Genomic DNA, 21,909 nt, shown 5'->3' on the forward strand with positions numbered 1-21,909 from the left:
TAAAATGTAAAACTAGGTTTTTGATAACTCAGGCACTTCTCAATTATTAACATAAGTGTGAAAATTTGGTCGACATATCTGACACATTTCTAAAACCACACTGTTCTTCTCTTATCACTTTTTCTACAACATCCCTCAGCCTAAAAAGTATCACATTGCTAAGTAATTTGGTACCTACAGTTATGAGATTATGAAGTTGTGAAAACAGGGATATATCCATCGATTTTAAGAAGGTTATGAAGATAGAGATAAATTACTGAAGATTATGGATACAATTTTTGAGAAAGGGGAAGTATCTAAACAATTTTAAGAAAACTCTAATTAAAGCCCTAAGTAAAGTTGATAAGAGTAATTGTGGTAATTGTAAAGGCATTTAACTTGGTTTCTGTAGGAAGCAAATTACTTAGTATGATGATACTTTTTAGACTCAAAGAGGCTATAGTTGAAGTTTTAAGAGAAGAGCAGTGTAGTTTTAGGAAGGGGAGAGTATGCATTAACTAAATCTTAACTTTTTAGATCAATAATTGAGAAGTACCTTAGTCATTAAACCCCTTTAGTCGTCACTTTATAGATGAGTACGCATTTGATTCGGGCGGTAGAACAGCTTTAGCGAAGATCCTATCCTTGAATGGTATACCAGATAAATATAATGAAGTAATTATTCCTATGTAAGAGAAAAATATTGCTGTAGCTAAGGTAGGAAATGAGGTTAGCAGCTGGTTTCGTATTAAATCAGGATATAAGCAGGGTTGCGTCCTATCCCCATTTAAGAGGAGATTTAAAGAGGGAGGCTATAAATTGATTGGGATGGAAGAGGAGCGTGCGTAGTTATGTTGGCATCAGGCAGCTTGGTGCTGCAGTGAGCTGTTAGTAGTAGTGGTAACCAATCTTATTCCTGAACAATAACAAATTACAAATAAATTTCCTACCCTGAAAAGAGGATATCAAATTCCTTAAGTCTAAAACTAGAGTTTCCAGGTTTTTAGAGGAATGAAATTGGACGATTCGATACGAAACTCTAAAAAAACACCGATTTGAACACATTACTTAGTTTAAACGTTCCAGCTAACTGATTTTGAAAAAGTACACTTTTTAATTTTAAGCAAAATTTAATTTTTGCTTGCCTGAGAACCCCAGAGCAAAAGTTTTAGTTCTTTGTCCACAAAACAATGAAATTTCGTAGTTTTTCTGAGAAGCATCGTCAAAGATTCATTTTTTTTTTCTCGAAGAAGGTTGTATCGAACTGGTAATATTAGAAAGCTAGATGAGGGAAAGTCGAGTGGAAAAAGTGGAGAGACTATCCCATTCAAGAGGGAAATTCGAGATTTACTGCCCTTTTTCAATTTGCACAGCAAAATATCAGTTTATCCCACACTACAGGACCAAAACAGCAAACGGAATACCTAGTATAAATCCTCATATTTCTTGAGGATGCCAAGCTGTGGCGCATTTTGTCCTAAAAACATATGGTTGATACACAGAGTTTCAGTTTGTTTTATAATTTACTATAACTAGCCGCTTTTTACAAGTCCCTCTCCCCTCTTGGAGTTACAGTTAGTGGTTATAGAAAAGGAGATAAAATAGTTGAAAAAGCCATGCCTAAATTGGATTTAAAATTAAAGCAATTGCAAACAAATAAACGTTTAAATGGGGATAAATCTCTGTATTTAGACAGCGAATACAGGCACACAAGTCTGGATATTTCGATCACATAAACAGCGACCGTCATCAGTAGAAATACCGTATTTCTGAAATTCATTAGGATTTCTGAAACTCAACAAAGCAGAAAATTGAAACAAGCGCTGAATATTTCGACCCTTGAAATGCTTGATTCTTAAAGCGGGGGGAAGAGGGTCAAATTTTTTCGAAGAACAAACTTGTCAAACTTGTAAAAGGTCAAACTTGTTATTGCGGGATTGAAAATACTTTTTTTTATTAGTTTTTATATTTTGGTGCGGATTAGTTACGTGAAATAACTGCGAGAACTGTATGCCAAATAAAGCCAGGCCATTCAACAACACACTCTATAATCTTATTATCCAGTCTTCTGTTTATCATACAAATAGAAGACTGTTCATACAAAACCTTGTGTCCTCTTGTATCCTCTTACAACCTTATGAAAATGTGATACACGTTCTTTGGCTTGTCGAGGTTGTGCGCTGCATTTTTTTTAAAGGTTTATTTATGCTCTACTGCTAAATTTCAACTCTGATTCCTTACAACCATTTTGTTTTTTTGTTGTTTTTTTTTACTTTAAAGGCCTTCATCAGCAGCGACAGTAATATTAGTAGACTAAAAAAACGAACAATATAACAAACCAATGACAACTCAACAATAAAAAGACAAGAAAAACCTGGCCTTATCATATTTTCTTTTCCTTGGTGGCCTATGGATTATTTGATCGCTTTGCCGCTGCCGAGGAAGCCCGACGACCGGGAAGGACCATTTAAAACAACATCAAACAATGAATTTCTCAAAAAAAAATAACGAAACAACCAACATTTCAACATTTCAACGCTAATTCGAAGACCGGAGACAATTCAACGGTACTGTGTTTTATTTGACCCTTCTTTTTCACTATTGAGGATGGCCCCGAACGTGGGGTAAATATTTTTAGAACTCTCTCCAATGAACTACATCGTTGGTTTTAAAAAATCCACACTTTTGTTATTGTAACATATTACTTTTTCCTACTTTGTAAAGCGAGGCTTTTCTAATAAGGAATACATAAGGTCCATTGATTCTCCAACGTTTCCAAGGAGAAAAAAAGATCATATTAAAATATGTTGCTATTGCCATACCAATTTCTTCTTGTTGAGTTTATAAGTAGATACAAAATCATTCCCTGTAACTTAGGATAAAAAAGTAAAAGAAATATTAACGAAGATAAAATGTTTTCGTTTTTACATTATTGAGACAAAGAACTTTCAGATACCTGCTTTAATCGGCGATGGTTCCACCTTTACTTCTTCAATAGCAGCAGCAACCTCTTTCTTTTCAGGAGTTTTTGGTATTTCTCGTAATCCCTAAATCAATGAAAACGAAATGATTACGTTATGCGTAAGACCTAAATATATAAAGTTAATACATAATACGTAAATATCTAAAGTGAATAAATAAACATAACAAAATAAGTAAAGGAAGAATGTGTCGCTTGTTATTAAATCTCATAATATGTTCATCTTTCAACGTTCCAACTTTTATGAGAAATGTTTCTTTTGTTGCATCATTGACTACTATGTGTTTGTATATATTTTACAAGAATGTGACAAAGTGATCATATTAGTATTGTCAATCATATAGTTTGTGGTAACAAACTGTAGTAAGGAGCATACCTGCTCAGTAGTAACTGAAACTCTAAAAACGGAACTTTGATACCAATAGTTACATCAAAAGAATCGTATTTTCATGCTGATCTGTCTATATGCTGATTATAGACAGCCCCTTTCATATACCGAATAGTTTCTGTTCGTTTTAAGTTTTAATGTCGCGCCTAACTTTCAGTTGAAAAAACTTTTTTTTATTTAATTATTTTATAGAAACCAAGATGACACTTGCTTCTTTTATATGTAGGCTATGTTTTTTTTTGTTTTGTTTTTTGTATAATACACGCCTTTTCTTTTTCTTAAGGTGGTAACTAGAACCATTTGAAGGATGTTTCCTTACGGAGGGAGACCTCGGAACAGACGAATATTCTTTTGTTTTGTTTTTTAATGTATTTTGTAATATGGAGGATTAATTTATTTAACTCATTTCAAGCAATGAATTTTTGAATATAAAGTGTAAATGATGTTTTTAATGATGTTATTATAAACCTAATACCCAAATATAACTAAAGAAATCTCTGAGTCGAGTAGACGTAGGACAAAAAAAAAGGCTCACTGTCTCAATTTTGCTGAAAAGAATTTTATTATTTTCAACAGTTATCTTCAAGATAAGCTACAAAATTACATAAAATGAAAATCTGTAGCCCACTCTATCCGTGTTATTTAGTCTTTAAAATAGGGATTAGAGGCAAAAAAAATAGAAATCTGGAATAGCTCTGAGATACACCTAAGGCTGTTTGACCCAAAGGGATAGCATAAGCTGCACCCCAACCTTAAGGTGCCTTCTCTCATTTTTTTTTCTTTACTACTTTTGTTCGGAAATGGTTAAACGTTTCAAATTTGACACTACCAAATAATTCACACTATCTAAACTAAATACAACTTCAAACAAAAGAATTTGAATGACCAGAAAACGTGGGCCCCGGCATGTTACAACAGACTGAAGTCGCAGACAAAACATACACTTTCTAGACAACTAGTATGAAACATAGCCTTTTCCTATGCTAATCCTACGAGTGAAGACATTCTGTCAGTAAACTAATGATGAGGACTTAATCCCAAAGCACTTATACTGATTGAAGAAATTGAGCCTTCAATTAACTAGACGTCCATTTTATTTTTTCAATTGCCTTAATAGAAGCCCTTCGCTCATTTTCAAATTATCCATCCTTGGAAGATCTGTTTTCTGAGAAGTTGTTAATATAAAAAGAAGAAAGAGAGAGAGAGAGAGAGAGAGAGAGAGAGAGAGAGAGAGAGAGAGAAAGAGAGAGAGAGAGAGAGAGAATAACAAAACAAGATCCTATCAAGTAATTGAAAGGTCGATTATTTCTGTAAATTCTAATATCTTAGGAATTTACGCTTTTGTCATTAATTTACCAACAAGTAACTAACTACAATAACCTTTACCAACAGATCGGCTGAACATAGGCAAGTCGAATATATATATATATATATATATATATATATATATATATATATATATATATATATATATATATATATATATATATATATATTGCAAGGTTCTTTGCGAGGGTGCTTGATTCGGAAAGACCTGAAAAAGGCTAACATAACCTATAAATGGAAGATTTTTTTCTAGCCAGTTCAAGTAATAGCCAACTAGAACATGAATGTCAACAAAGAGCATGGTCGAGGAGAGCTATCTCCTCTCCTCCCAAACAGTGAGCAGTTGCAAAACCCCTCTCGCTTCAAAAGAATATCCTTAAATACGAATTCAAAACATTTGGCAAGCTAAAAAATACACTGATTCATTTATCTTAAACTCAATAAGAAGAGCAGAAGTAAAAAAAAAAAAATAAAAAAAAATAATAATAAAAAAATAAAATAAAAAAATAAATCCAGCCAATATTCTTATTATAAAAAAAACTTAGACCCACCACCCCTTCTTAGCTAGAATTCTATTGGTGCCCTCCCACGAAGAAAACTCTTTTGGTACCATGGGCACCCACCACCAGAACACAACACTCGATACGACCCTGTATTTTACTTAATTGAATACTTTTACACATTTTAACACACAATACAAAAAAAAATCATAGCAAGCATTTGCTTTTTTTAGTTTTGTTAAACCAATGTTAAGATTGTTTAAAAATAGGCTTTATGTTTTATATTTAACAAAGAAAAGAAAAAAGCATTCGAACCAAGTTCACAAAATATATCAGCCACAGCTCCTCTATTTGCTGTGAGATGTTGTCCACTAAGCTAGAAATAGTATTCAATAACAGGTAATATAAATGTAGAAAACCGTTCATGATTGCCAGCGATTTTATTTTAAATTCTAACATTTTTTTCGAATAACAGGAAAACAAAATTAAATTCTGGCACATTTATATATGCGCAATTTCTTTTTATTTTAATAATTTTATTCTGTGATAAATCTTTTAGCAAAAAAATAGAAGCTTCATCTCAATGATCCGTTATTTATTTTAAAAAATCTTGCTTGTAAAACTTTGCCAAAACTTCTCCTACCTCTTCTTCAATGAGCCGATTACCATGGCATGACTTGTATATGACGATTGTAATACGTCTAACGGGTACCGCGTTTGATTTTCCTGAGATTTGAGGCTAGATCCTCTAAAGAATAAGTTAAATAAAAGAGTTAAAAAGAACAAAAGCAAAAAACCTCCGGTAAGTCTAGTCGACACCTCAATCGCACATAATCCTTGGCCACAAATGCAATCCTTTGAATTTCACTCGACGAATGCATATAAAACGCTTCCCCGTTTCTTGCGAAAACCAGACTGGATATCCCGCTGTAAAAAAAAAAAAAAAAAAAAAATAAGTATCAATTCTTCGTCAGATTATGGAAATCTATGATCATATTTCTACCATTTAGATTGTCTCTTTGAGGGAATCTTTCCCGCAAAGAATAGAAAAACACGAAAAAAAGGAAACAATATTTTGTAACGATTCCTAACAATATGTGGTTGCGTGCGACAAAGGGTACAATATGTGGTTGCGTGCGACAAAGGGCTGCGAAACAAAAGTTCTTACACAATCGACAGCAAAAAACCTCCTGTTAATAGGAAGAGTAGCAAATAAACTGATTTTTTAGTATACAAGCTTAAAAAGTTTCTAAAAGTCAGAAAAACATTAATTGAAGCTTGGGTTTGAACTCCTCCTCGAAATTTTAGTCTGACTCGTAAAAACGTAACAAAATACATGTAACCAAATTTTGAAGCACTTTTGGTTTTTTAATCCCCCTCCCCCTGAAAAATTACCTAAATAAAGTGAAAGAAGATCTATAGCTTGTATTCCTCATCCAAAATTTTAACTTTTAGAATATTGTTATATTATTAGTTTTTAATATCGCTCATCACATCATTAGAAAAAAGTATTAGTATACAAAGCTTTACAGCTTTCAGTTCATTACTTTTCGTGATGATTTTATTCATAGGTCACGGGTTCCTTCACCAGCCTCAATGTAGAATCCTAATCTCATAGCTCATCCATGCTTTCTAAAATTATACCCATTTCTCCTTAGAGTACGATCTTCCGGAATTACATATCGATCTGACATCCAGGAATCTGACCCGTTGGAGGGAATTCAGTTTAGAGACTTAGTGATTGCATCTAGGGAGCCTTGGGGAACTTTAAGCTTGAGACCTTATCTGACCACTGTCTGAACCTCTGCAGTAACTTTAGATTAGTTCTTCTTAACCATATTGTTCACTGAGATATTCTTCCTCAAAACTAGGGCCCATTGCTAGGCGGCAGCACTAACTATTCCGAAAGCACAGTCGATCGTCCGATGAAATGCGAATTATGCATGCTTTTTTCATGGAAATGATGGACTGAACTAAGAAGACACAGCTAATTTCTTGATTAGTTCAGTTTAATCCAATTTATATTATCAGAATTTTCAAAAGTATTTATTACTACAATTCCATCAATACTAAAATACTTTCACAATGTAAACACTTGGTAAATATTATTTGATAAACTACAAATATCCCTTTCAAACGGTTTAAAGGAAGTGAATAAATTCCGCCTAATTTCGCCTATATGTGTTATTGATAAAAGGCTGCATGGTTTTCGTTCTTCTATGTCGATAGTATTTCATCCTTCGTCTGCATTATTTATTTGATTGTCTCTTGGTGTTGATTTGATTTGTATTTATTTATAACTTATTTATTTTTTTGTTATTACTCCATCTTAAGTGCGTTTCGCCCTCTTTTTGTAAAAGAAGGGTTATAAATAAATTAAATTGGGTTGAATTAACGATTAGAGAGAATATTCAACATTGTGAACTAACCACTGAGCATAACTTTATGATAAATTATACAGTCTGTATCTCCTACTTTTAGCAACCTTTTCCTAAACCCCTGCAACCCCGGTAAACCCTGCAAGGTCCGTGTGATTTGGGCAAAATTCCTCAAGTAAAATCATTCTTTGCCATTACCTAATGTTGTGCATAAGTAGTATACGAAAACGTGGTTTAATTTTGTATCAATGGTTTCTTGTTGCTCGTATTTTAATGTCTTATTTTGACACATACCATCAATAATTTGTAGCATGACTTGGTTTTTCACCATAACATTTCACGATGCATACAACAGCAAAACTATAGTGGAATTTTCTCTATGAGTTCCAATGTTCGGTTACACCAAAACAGAGGTTTACATATAGCTTTTAACACAAAACATATTCTGTCACACGCATTAACATTTCTCTAATAAGCTACATATATTTTGCATCAATGGATTATCGGACATGAGGACAACCGGCCAGGGATGAAACAATTCCGGAGCCATCGACAATTAGCATAAATTTAGAGATGCTAACAAAAATCAGATGTCAGAACTGTCTAGGTACCGACTCGCAAAAATCGTGTTCAACAGTGTGGCGTATGTATCGCAGACACTGGGAAGAAACGCGGCACGGTGGAACAAAAGGTAATTCGACATTTACACCAAGTAGAAGACCCTAGCAACCACTAGAGAAGCTAGGCGGCAAGTTCTAAGGTGGGACTAGGTAAAATTTTTCCACTTTGTATGTAAGGTAAATATAAAGCGTTCGGGAGATAAATTTACTTGAGCGCTGTAGCCATGAAACAATGTAATCAATCAGCTGTCAACTATTGTTGTTGTTGCGGAAAAAATCCTTTTCTTTTATTAGTTTTATACTTCACTTAATCTTTCCGTCCTCTCTCAAAGGGTAATAAAGGATACAATACGGATTCGACCGGCATCGTGAAAAAAAAGGGAAAAAAGTTTTCTAACAACAATGCTGGACGTCAATTAAATAGTAGATAACTAAACATTGCTAAGCGTAAATACATGATAAAATAAAACAGTAATATAGCTATAAGATTACGAACAGGCACATAAACAGAATATTATTTCATTGAGGGGGACCTCATTTGAAGGGAGAGAGTGAGATAAAGCAGAACAGGAAGATTTTGTGAAAAGTATTGAAAATTCATGGCAACTATCATATAAATCTTGATGCTTAATGGTGGGGAGAGGGTTCAAGATTGCAAAAAAATATATGACCAGAATACTATTTCATAGAGATCATAGGGATGGAGGGAGGAAAACACAAGGGAAATTTATAAAGTCATGGGAAGTATCATATAAACCTTGATATTTTACAGGTGTGGAGGGGGGGGGGTCAACTAATCGTAACAACAATACGGCTGCAAAATAAAACTATAATAAAGCTGAAAAGTTGGCGAAAGGGCAAATATACAGAATTTAATTTCAGGGAAGGGGAGGGGCACGGGCCCTAGCTGTTACTTACTGAATATTGCAGTCTTTTTCAATGAACGATCTTTTTCATATATTTTTCCCCTTTGTCTATGTTGACCATTGACCATACATTGACCACATTGATGACGATAGTTAAGTAGGCTACTATGAAGCATTAAAATTATCAACCTATCTATATATTTTTTGTTACCACATCTTTTTTCCAAAATCACAAAAACACTCCAATACGTCTAAAATTTACTTTTCAAACGAATATATTTTTCTCTTCTCGTCCGATCACAAGATTCACAAAGGCAATTGCAGATAAAGTACAATGATAACGAAAAGAAAATCTAAGAGATCTGAAAGCGCTGTAAATCCCTATCTAACTAAAAGCCCCCAAGATTCCCTAAGTAGATATCCTTCCTAAGTGGTGCACAATCATAAAAAAGACCAGATTACGCCGCAATATATAACTGAGTCATGTCATCTCTGTTATCATTCTTAACGGTATGTCAAGGATCCTTAAATAAAGAGGGGAGACTTGAGGAAATCTCATTCCTAGACTTTTTTTCCTTGCCTAGCAATTCTCAAGTTTTCTGACACTGCCATTGACACCAACAAACTAAGAAGAAAAATTGTCCGTTGGATTAAAACACTTTTTGTCTTAATCACAACTACTAATAGCATCATCCTAAAGTTTTGGGCGATTTCACTAATATTTCGTTAAACCAATAAAATAGGGGCTGATTCGAAGATTCGATGTCAAAAGCATTAAAAAATAGTTGATATTTTTGACACGAATATGGCTAGAATAACTCAAAAAGCGTTTAATTGCACAAAAAATCTTGACAATATGTTATCCTTCATCCGTGAAGCATCCTAGCTATTACAGCTTTTTATATGACATACGGTCAGCCAAACGGTTACTTAAAGCTTTCCGTAGTGAATTTCTCTGGAAAAACAAATCCTTTTCTGTCTTTTGAAGCACACACGTTCCTAAACCACTCTTGACCACTGTCATCCAGAAATTTGACCGTTGGAGGGGATTCAGTGGAGAGACTTAGTGATTGCATCTAGGAAGCCTCGGGAAACTTTTGGTACCATGGGGAACCTGGGGGGTCGTAGCTTCCAATAGAGTAATCTTGGTTCGCAGACTTATCTTCCTATTCATTGAATCTTTTTTTCAACCATGAAAAAAAACTGCACTTTAGCTTGGTTAATAATAAGATTAAAAACAGTTAAGACTTAAAGAATTTATAAAAAAAATTGAATGAGTTCAAAAGAACACAAAGTTCTTTGTAATTAAAAAAACCTTCGGGGACGTTTTGTCAACCTCTTTGGGGACGACCTACTTTGCATTTGGCCCCAGATGGGTTGTCAAAAGTGCGATTTTTGTCAATCTTCGATTTTTCATCTGTAAAATGTGCCCTAACCATCTAAAAACTTCTTTCATTATGCCCTAAACAGTGGGATAGAGCCACATTTTTCGTAAAACCTGATGTTTGACAAACGGTCAGTCAAAAGGGTACCTGAGACCATCCGTAGACAATTCCTCTAGAAAACATTTAACAAATCTACATTTGCCTTCCGAAGTGCCTAAGCTCCCAGAATTCTAATCTTTGTTCATAGACTTATCTTCCTATTCGTCTAAAATACAACGAAATACAATTTGATATCAAGACCTCTCTATTTCCTAACTATTTCTAATTATGAGAAAAGAAGATATTTCTTATTTTAGAATAAATAGACTGATTATATGAGTCGACCAAACATGCTCTTATTAGTAATATATTCAGATTTAAAACAAACAAAAATAACCTAAAAAAATAAGAGCGGTCTGCCATCCCCTCAGCTTCCTGAATTCTGCTACATTATTTCCCCCTTATTGAAAACAAAATATATTTAACATTTATTATTTTTTCATTTATTGCATTAAAGATTAAATAGTGCAGGAACTTCCAAATTCTTTTTTTATCATATTGCACTAAATCTTAAAACTATCAATTTATTTTCGGTGGTCTATATGCAATAAATTCTTTTCCTCTTGCATCAATTCGGTTTAGATGTATAGAAAATAAATGCATCTGAATTATTGTTACTTGCTACCCCATTTTGATATTTTTCTCTAGACCCCAACCATACCTTGCTTAAGAGTTCAATAATATTGAAATAAAATCTTAGCTTTAGGGGGTGAATAAGTATTTCTTATTTTGGGTTTAATTTCACTCAATAAGCTTAACCGAAAATGTTAGATGCTACCTTTAGAATTATTGTACTCGAATAGCACAACATCATCATAAGGCATTTAAATCCGACTAATTTACTATGCTAAAGTTGTTTCTTATTTATTAATTAGACTTGGAATAACTTTTTCTTGCTTTGAAATTCTCAAATCGAACTAACTCAAACGGCTGAACAAAGAACCATTATATAACGAAAGTTGAATCAACAATTCAAAAACAAGAATTGGAAAATGACGAGGAAGTCGAAATTCGAGGATTTTCGTCACAATTACCTTTATCACAATCATGAATTCAAGGCAATTATTAGTCAGACTTCAACACTTACAATTCAACTTTCTGTTGTTTCATTAAACTCAAAATCACCTAATATGTTATAGGCAAAGATCTGACTTACAGTCTCGCCAAAGGCCAAGCCGAGACCGGCCCCGTCAAAGGGATAAATTTAGGTGAAAGTGATAAACATATCACAGTAGTTCGTGTACTATTTCACATATATACTGCATATACACTCACATATATAGTATATAAGTAGTATTTCACATACTACAGTAGTATATAAACAGTAGCTCGCTTTGGATGCATGATCTAATTGCCTATAGGTATATTTGCCTCTGCATCGCCTTTGTCAACGTGGCGTTAATCAGCCATGCAAGGGAAAAATGAGACGTAAATTATGCAAATAAGGCAAACAATTTTCTGGGGTTCTGATCATAACTGATATATTTTACGTATAAGGTTAGTTTTGCAGTCAACGCTAACTCTCTCCCTGTCATCACCATGGTATTACGTTTTTAGACACTGGAAAGGGAAGCTGGAGATGCAATATAAACCAGTACTGAAAAACAGGTGTATATAACACAATTTTTCTTATATATGAGCTCTTTTTTTTAATAATTTTCTTTTTGGCTGATTCTGTTTGCTCTGGATGCCACTCACTGAAAATTATAATGCAAACCGAAGGCTAAAACAAGGGAATAAACAAGGGTTTGCGGTTGCCAGCTTATAGTTCGGTTGATTTTGACTGTTTAAAGGTAGCTGGTAGTGGCATACTTTAATACAATAGAGATAAAGAAAAAAGCCAAAGGCTAAAACAAGGGAACAAACAAGGGTTTGGGATGGCCAGCTTATAGTTCATTTGATTGTGACTGTTAAAGGTAGCTGGGAGTTCCATATTTTAATACAACAGAGATAAAAAAAAAAAGAAAACCAAAGGCTAAAACAGGGGAACAAACAAGGCTTTGGGGTGTCCCAGCTTATAGTTCGTTTGATTTCGACTGTTCAAAGGTAGCTGGGAGTGGCATATTTTAATACAATAGAGACAAACAAAAAAAGAAAACCAAAGCCTAAAACAAGGGAACAAACAAGGGTTTAGGGTAGTCAGATTATAGTTAAGTTGATTTTGACTGTTTCAAGATAGATGGGAATGGCTTGTTTTAATACATTAGAGACAAAAAAAGAAAACCAAATACTAAAACAAGGGAAGAAACAAGGGTTTAGGGTAGCCAGCTAATAGTTCGGTTGATTTTGAGCGTTTGAAGGTAGCTAAGAGTGTCATATTTTAAAACAATAGATAAAAAAAACAAGGGTTTGTGGGGACCAGCTTATAATTCGGTTGCTTTTGACTGTTTAAAGGTAGCTGGAAGTGGCAGATCTTAATACAAGGGATATAAAAAAAAAGATTCCGAAGTTGGAAGTTAGTGAAAATCACAGACTGAACAGCTTGCCTAAAACAGAGCCTCGATGAAAATTCTTTGTCAGCAAAAGTTTTTTTTTCAAATTTGTCTGTTAAAAATGAGGAATGAATATTCTGCTGTATTAACTAAAATAGAAAGAAAAGAAATCTGAACCTCTCTTTATTACTTCACCCAGTTAGGAACTTCACGTTTTTAGAGTTAAAAAAAAAGAAAGAAAAAGCCTATTTTGTAGATTTGCCACATTGTTAGGTGTTCTCTTGACAAAGCGCAAAAGAAGGACGAGATACGTAGTAACGACAAGAAAAAAATCCAAGTCTTGAAAGCGGGATACTAAGAAAGCTTCAGTGACTTACCAAGATATTCAGTAAAACCACATCTTAAAATATAGGGTGTGAAAAAGACCTTTGTTTTAATGTTTATTTTTCACTCGAAATTCGATTATGACCGAAGAAAAAACATCGATCTTCTATTATGAATGACGCGTGAACAGACTTATAAAAATGTTTTTCAAAAATCTATACCTTTATACATAAAGGTTTACAGTCCGCACCTTGGGGAAAAGGACCAAGACCCGCGTATATTTTTTTTTTCGACGCGACAGGCATTATTACAAAACGACAGATTTTTAATATTGGCACCAAAACAAACTGCAGTCAATCTTTGCTACACGTAAATCTCACACATACAGAAAAAAATTGGGCGAGGAGAGAGAGAAAACTCCCTTTGAGGCTGACCCAAAAACCACTAAATCTTCCCCCTCCGATGACAAAAAAAAACCCAAAATGCACTTTTTCGTGTTTTGACCAACCAGTCACCCCATAAGAGCGAGACCTATTATATTATAGATACTATCTTCATGTGGAATATTCCTGCTTAATGTGTCATATTACACATATATAGATCTTTCACTGTCCTCGTCAATTAAAAAAAAAAAAAATCGAAAGAATATCAGAAAAAACAAATCCTTAAGTCTCTCTGGAAAGCATGGGACCCCCCTCTTCGCACATCAAAAGAGCTTGTACGGCAAACTTTGACTTCATATATAACCAAGAGACACAATTCCAAGATGTGAAAGACACTCTTCTCGTTAGGCTATAACAATATCAATCGTTCCATTTAAGCAAACCCCTGAATTCCACCATTCCAGCACATCGAAAATAAACAGAAAAAAGGTGATCTTGGGCAGACCCGGATATCGGTATCTAGAACCTCTGATTACTGTAATGCAAATTGACGTCTATATTTTTTTTAGAGCAAAAGGCACTAAAACATTAAACTTTTGGATAAGTACCGAAAAATTCCCTGGAATACAATCCTGAAAACAAAAATTGAGCCAAAATAGTCATTTGGCTCAGTCTTTTATTTTGTTGTTTATTTTACTGTAAGCTTGTTCAATAAACGATATTAACTCCTTTCTTTGGAAAACCCAGTATGATTAGCTGTAGATATGCCCTAAGCAGTTACTAGACGGAAGAAAAAGAACGAAATGCTTTTTACACTAGTCAAGGTTTTTGGCGAAATATAGTCTTTAGGTTTATGTTCTAAATCGGCAACTAAAATCGTGTACTCTGAACTTTGAATCTGCAACACATATTCAGATAACACGTACACGCATTAAACCTTCTGGATTCAAAGAATTTTTAGAGAAGAAGGGAGAGTAATGGCTCAAAAATCTTTCGCATTCAAATAATGTGAAGTTTATCGGTTTTAACGCGTGTGAACGAAAATTGGATGTGCATCCCAGTATAAGAAACTTGAATACTTAGCACCATAATGAATTTCATTAGAATAAAGGCTCAAAAAAAAGAATGAAAACAGAGAAACGAAACAACACAAAACAAACGAAACGACATAACATATCAAAACAAAACAATAACAAATAACACATATCAAAACTATATCTCTAAAACTCTTGAAAAGAGATCCCATATTTATAAGAGGATTGAGAATACTAAGGTTCCCACAAGGAACAATCTTAATTGGCCTCTGCGGAAATATTTAGGGAGACAAGACTAATTAAGAAACCTTTCTTCCGTTTTACGAGCTTTCCTTTTATCTCTTGAATATTCTGCAGCTAAAATTAAAAATAAAGTGTCAAGTCCATTTTCTAGATGTTGCCTTAGTCTTCCTTTGGAACAAAAGCTGCTTTCCTTAGAAAAGTATAGCTTCAAGCCATGAACTTCAATCTTATTTCATTTGAGAAAGAGTCAACACTTTGCTAACTCCAAAATTCTCACTGGATTACCAAGAGTTATTTAAAGACAAATCAGAGACGTACCCAAAAGAACCTAATTGAGGGAGGGGGTACCTTCAATGAAGGGCAGTGGAGAGGAGGATGTTTGAGGCGGATTATGAAAAAATAGAAATATAAGCATCAAGCAGCAACTAAACGGATCAAAAAAACTTTTGAACGATATGGCTTCTGAACTACTTTTAAAAAACACAACAACAGGAGCTTACTAAATATCATTACGACGAATGCAGTTAAATAATACGAATAACCATCGGGATTTTATTTGGGCTTTTTTGGGGGTGCTAACTCTGTTTAAAGAACATCATAGCTAGAAGCCAAGAGAGTAATGTTTGAGTACCGAAGACAATAAGACCATGTTTTTGCCCCCTTTACTCATTTTAGGTATCTTCATACCTAAAAACCACGATATTCTAAGCTATTTCTTTTGATTATTTTCAAAATTATTAAGTTCTTAGAATACTATCCGATTTTCGCCAGTTTTACCAAGCTGAATCGTGAAAACAAATAAGCAAAACTGATTAATTAAATTAGACGATGGCTTGCGTAATTAACAAGAGCTAAGAGCTCATATGGCACTTGTGACGAGGCCGGACAAGCCAAGAGCCAAGAGCTCATATGGTATGAGCTCTAGCAAAATTCTAAGAATCAATAGATTGATTTAAAAGAAAAATCAGAGGCTTAATGCCGGTCGGGATTTATAATAACACGAGAACCTTCTAAATATCAAAATTCATTAGGATTCGATCACCCACTCGTAAGTTATAAATACCTCATTTTTTCTAATTTTTCCTCTCTCTTCAGCCCCCCCCCCCCACATGGTCTAATCGGGAAAAACAACTTTATCAAGTCAATTTGTGCAGCTCCCGGACACGCCTACCAGTTTTCATCGTCCTAGCACGTCCAGAGGCACCAAACTCGGCAAAGCACTGAACCCCACCCCCTAACAACCCAAAGAGAGTGGATCCAGTACGGTTACATCAATCACGTATCTATGACATTTGCTTATTCTACCCACCAAGTTTCATCCTGATTTCTCCACTCTAAGCGTTTTCCAAGATTTCCGGTTTCCCTCTCCAACTCCCCCCAATGTCAACAGATCTGGTCGGGATTTGAAATAAGAGCTCTGAGACATAAATTACTTCTAAATATCAAATTTCGTTAAAATCCAGCCACCCGTTCTTAAGTTAAAAATACCTCAATTTTTCTAATTTTTCCAATCAACACCCCCCCCCCCCAGCTCCTCAAAGGTGAATAGATCCGTTCCAATCATGTCAATCACATATCTATAGCTTGTGCTTATTCTTTCCTTCAAGTTTCATCCCGATCTCTCCAGTCAAAGCGCTTTCCAAGATTTCTGTTTTCCCCCTCCAACCCCCTATGGCCCCGGATCCAATTCGAAATGAAAATGGAGCATCTAAGACGTAAGATCCTTCTATATATGAAGTTTCATTAAGATCCGATCACCCATTCGTAAGATAAAGATACCTCAATTTTCACGTTTTCCAAGAATTCCGGTTTATCCCTCCAACTCACCCAAGTGTCACCGAATCTGGTCGGTATTTAAAACAAAAGCTCCAAAGCACAAGATCCTTCTAAATATTAAATTTCATTAAGATTTGATCACCCGCTCGTTGATCAGTTACAAATACATCATTCTTTCTAATTTTTCCGATTACTCCCCCCCCCCAACTCGACCAAAGAGATTGGAACCAGTCCGGTTATGTTAGTCACGTATCTTGGACTTGTTTTTATTTTTCCCACCAAGTTTCATCCCGATCCCTCCACTCTAAGCGTTTTCCAAGATTTTACATTCCCCCACCAACTCCCCCAAATGTCACCAGATCTGGTTGGGATATGACACAACAGCTCTGAGATACGATATCTTCTAAATATCAAATTTCATGAAGATCCGATCACCCGTTCGTAAGTCACAAATACCTCATTTTTTCTATTTTTTCCGATTTAACCGCCCCCTAACTCGCCCCCCCCCCAGATGGTCGAATAGGGGAAAAGAAAATTTCTAATTTAATCTGGTATGGTTCCTGATAAGCCTGCCAAATTTCGTCCTCCTAACTTACCTGGAAGTGCCTAAAGTAGGAAAACTGGGACAGATAGACCGACAGACCGACAGAATTTGCGATCGCTATATGTCACTTGGTAGACACCAAGTGCCATAAAGATTTATAATTAGAAATCTGCTGATTCTTAAAGAATAATACACATTCAAATGAAAGCTACACCTTCTTAAGCTGATTAGTGCCACTTGTTTTTAGGTTACTTTTGGCTGAACTTTCGCTATCTTCTCTGTTTTTTAATTTGGTGCCCGCTACTACTAGAGACTATTTTTCACTGTTTTTCATCCATTTTTTCCTTTTTCTTTTTCTTTTTTTTTTGTCCGCTACTACCAAAAACTGCTTACGGGCATATGAAGAATATCTTCTTTTCCATTCCGCCTCATTTTTATAAATATGTACATAAATTTATAAGTTATAATTTAAACAGTACAAACAATCACATTCATTTTCACTGTCATTGGTACTTCAATTCATATTAGAAGGAATTGAAATATCTAAAAATCCAAAATTCATGCCAAATTTCCAAAATTTACTTACAGACAAATTTAGCAAGTAAAAAAAATGAGTAATTGATGGGCTTCTCAATAAATAAAAACAAGAGCTAAGAGCTCATATGGCACTTGTGACGAGGTCGGAAGAGCCGAGAGCTCATATGGTACGAGGTCGGAAGAGCCAAGAGCTCATTTGGACGAGGTCGGAAGAGCCAAGAGCTCATTTGGCACTTGTGAGAAGGTCAGAACCTAAAGTTAAACTTTATAGCACAAGATCCTTCTAAATATCAAATTTCATTAAGATCTGGTCACCCTTTCGTAAGTTACAAATACCTCAATTTTCAAAATTACCTCCCCCCTCCCAATTCCACCAAAGAGAGCAGATCCGGTCCAGTTATGTCAGTCACGTATCTTAGACAGGTTTCTATTCTTCCCATCCAGTTTCATCCTGATCTCACCGCTTTAAGTATTTTCTAAGATTTCCGGTCCCCCCAACTGTCCCCCCCCCAATTACGTTTGATCCGGTTGAGATTTAAAATAAGATATCAGAGTTACGAGGTCCTTCTAAATATGAAGTTTCATGAAGATCCGATCACTCCTTCGTAAGTTAAAAATACGTTATTTTTCTTATTTTTCAGAATTACCCCCCCCCCCGCAATTGAGCGGATCCGTTCCAATTATGTAAATTACGTATGCAAGACTTTTGCTTATTTTTCCAACCAAGTTTCATCCCAATCCTTCCAATCTAAGGGTTTCCCATCATTTTAGGTCTCCCCACCCCAAACTTCCCCCAATGTCACCAGATCCGGTCAGGATTTAAAATAAGAGCTTTGAGCCACGATATCCTTCTAAAAATCAAATTTCATGGAGATCCAATCACCCATTCGTAAGTTAAAAATACCTCATTTTTTCTAATTTTTCAGAATTAACCCCCCCCCCCCCAACTACCCAAAAGAGAGCGGATCCGTTCCGTTTATGTCAATCATCTATCTAGGACTTGTGTTTATTTTTCCCACCATGTTTCATCCCGATCCCTCCACTCTAAGTGTTTTCCAAGTTTTAGGTTTCCCCCTCCCAACTCCCCGCCCCCATCACCAGATCCGGTCGGGATTTAAAATAAGAGCTCTAAGACACGATATCCTTCTAAACATCAAATTTCATTGAGATCCGATCACCCGTTCGTAAGTTGAAAATACCTCATTTTTCTAATTTTTAAGACTTACTCCCCCCCTCCCAACTACCCCAAAGAGAGCAAATAAGTTCCGATTATGTCAATCATGTATCTGGGACTTGCGCTTATTTTTCCCATCAAGTTTCATCCCGATCCCTCTACTCTAAGTGTTTTCCAAGATTTTAGGTTTCCCCCCTCCAACTCCCCCCAATGTCATCAGACCCAGTCGGGATTTAAAATAAGAGCTCTGAGACACAATATCATTCCAAACATCAAATTTCATTAAGATCCAATCACCCGCTCATAAGTTAAAAATACTTCATTTTTTCTATTTTTCCGAATTAACCGGCCCCTTCTCCCCCCCCCAGATGGTCAAATCGGGAAAACGACTATTTCTAATTTAATCTGGTCCGGTCCCTGATACGCTTGCCAAATTTCATCGTCCTAGCTTACCTGGAAGTGCCTAAAGTAGCAAAACCGGGACTTTAGGTTTTCCCCCTCCAACTCCCCCCAATGTCATCAGATCCGGTCGGGATTAAAAATAAGAGCTCTAAGACACAATATCATTCCAAACATCAAATTTCATTAAGATCCAAATACCCGCTGATAAGTTAAAAATACTTCATTTTTTCTATTTTTTGCGAATTAACCGGGCCCCCACTCCCCCCCAGATGGTCAAATCGGGAAAACGACTATTTCTAATTTAATCTGGTCCGGTCCCTGATACGCTTGCCAAATTTCATCGTCCTAGCTTACCTGGAAGTGCCTAAAGTAGCAAAACCGGGACCGACAGACAGACCGACAGACAGACCGACAGACAGACCGACAGACAGACCGACAGACCGACAGAATTGGCGACTGCTATATGTCACTTGGTTAATACCAAGTGCCATAAAAAGTGAACTTACTAAATATCCTCACGGCGAATGCAGTTGACATTCATCTGCCTCTTTAGGTCTGGCAATGAAAGAATGGAAATTTCGCCAAGGTTCGTGAGGCACACTAGGCAATTTTCAGAGTGTTTACCATCTGATGAAGTGAAACGCAATATAGCAGTTCGGCGTATACGCGCCCCTTCAGTGGCTGTGAGCTTGAATTTACCAAATGGCCGCAAGCTGGGCAGTGTAAAAATCTGAAACAATGAATTAATTTATTTTCTTTAAACTACAACTAGCCCGTTTTTCTTGTGCTAGGCCTACTAAAAATTACACAAAATTATGAATCTTCAGAGCGGAGTAAGCATTTATTTTCTTCATATTCACAATTTCAGCAATGCTAAACAACTCGCAGTTCAGGTGGTAGGACAAAAACTTATTTTTCTTCCAACAATTTTTCTAGTCCAGATTACTGATTTTCAAAGGTATGGTAGGCACTGATGAAAATCCAAAACATAATAATAATCAATATCATTTTCAATTTGTTTAGTTCGTTTTACCTCGGCTTGTCTTTCATCATTATGAAATAGGTATCGCAGATTTTTTTTTTTTTTTTTTTTTTAACAAAGATATGGTAGGCATTGATGACTTTATCATTGTCAAAATCCCAAACCCAATCATCATCACTAACATTTTAAATTTTGACAAGTTTTGATCCTTGTTGCCAGGTTGATTTTCATTGACTCGCTCACATGTTTAGTGTCACATGTCTTCTAACCGCGTGTCTTTGCTTTTAATTTTTATTTTTGACTTGCTCATATGCTCGGTTTCGCATGTCTTCTAACCGCGTGTGTCAGCTCTTCATTTTCATTTTTGAATCGCTCACATGCTCGGTGTCACATGTCTTCTAACCATCTGTCTTTGCTATTTATTTTCATTTTTGAAACGCCTCACCTTTCATTCTAACCGCGCGCGTCTGTGCTCTTCATTTTCACTTTTGACTCGCTCACTTGCTCGGTGTCGCACGTCTTCTAACCGCGTGTTTCTTTGCTCTTCATTTTATTTTTGACACGCACTAACTGTCGTTTTCGCACATCTTCTAAAAGCCCTTATCTTTGCTCTTCATTTTTATTTTTGACACGTTAATGGATTTTGGGTACTTCAGACAAATTAGCAATGGCCTTTGCTTTAGCTACCCGTATTAGCGTTTTCGCAACTGATGACCCAGGTTGTCAAATTTCACATTTTATCACGTTTTAATAGAATTTACTGTGTTAGTTTACGTTGTACTGATGAATATTAATTCACAAAATACAAGCATCATTAAACCAGTTCAACGGGCAATTTTAGTCTTAAGCTTATCTCAACACAGATTTACAAACCAATAGAGAACAAAGGAACTGGAATTTTCATTGACTAACAGGAATCTATTTAATAGCAAAACTTCATATAAGATTTCACACAGTATATCTCATGTAGCTATGCAACCTTTTGTCTTACAAATGTCTAAGTAAAGCAATATCTTTTATATGATGAAGATATTTCGGTTTCTAAATACGGGTTCCACTTGCCCTTCAAACAAAAGGAATAGAATATTAATTCAACAGAATTTACAAATTATACAGATTTAGAACATATACAAAGCTTTGATAAAACTACCTAAGGTAGAAAGCAATCCTCGAATTGAAATTTTCGAATTTAAAAGGAATTTACGATGGCTTTACTTTTACTGTTCATAATTAAAACCATTCGCTAAGGAGGATAAAAAATAAGAAGTTGAATGCCAGGGAGGAATCAGAGAGAGGTTTAGCATTTTAAATATATATTTAGCGAAAATTTCCCAATAGAAAAATGAAAAGCTATCCATTCGTCTTTAAGGAGATAAGTAAATTTTATTTATAAAAAAAAAAATCATTAAGATTTTAATATTATGTAGATTCAATACCAATACAAAGCTCTGATGGAACTATCCAAGTTAGAAAGCAATCCTCTATCAAAATGAATATTTCCTAAATTAAGCAAAAATTACAGCGAATGAAAAAAATTCTAATTAAAGAACGATTTCG

The 21,909-nt window shown here is 35.2% G+C and overlaps 1 protein-coding gene across 1 annotated transcript in view; it reads right to left on the reverse strand.

The window, feature by feature from the left end:
- The window catches only part of LOC136027044 (lethal(2) giant larvae protein-like), a 275,839-nt gene that overhangs the window by 50,325 nt on the left and 203,605 nt on the right, over window positions 1-21,909 (reverse strand). The window contains exons 17-19 of the mRNA XM_065703968.1: window positions 19,877-20,100; window positions 5,971-6,100; window positions 2,936-3,026 (exon numbers count right to left, since the gene is read on the reverse strand). Coding sequence (XP_065560040.1) covers window positions 2,936-3,026; window positions 5,971-6,100; window positions 19,877-20,100 — 445 coding nt within the window. The remainder of the gene's footprint in view (window positions 1-2,935; window positions 3,027-5,970; window positions 6,101-19,876; window positions 20,101-21,909) is intronic.

The sequence above is a fragment of the Artemia franciscana genome, chromosome 5 (genome assembly GCF_032884065.1).
Source record: "Artemia franciscana chromosome 5, ASM3288406v1, whole genome shotgun sequence".
Taxonomy (NCBI): Eukaryota; Metazoa; Arthropoda; class Branchiopoda; order Anostraca; family Artemiidae; genus Artemia; species Artemia franciscana.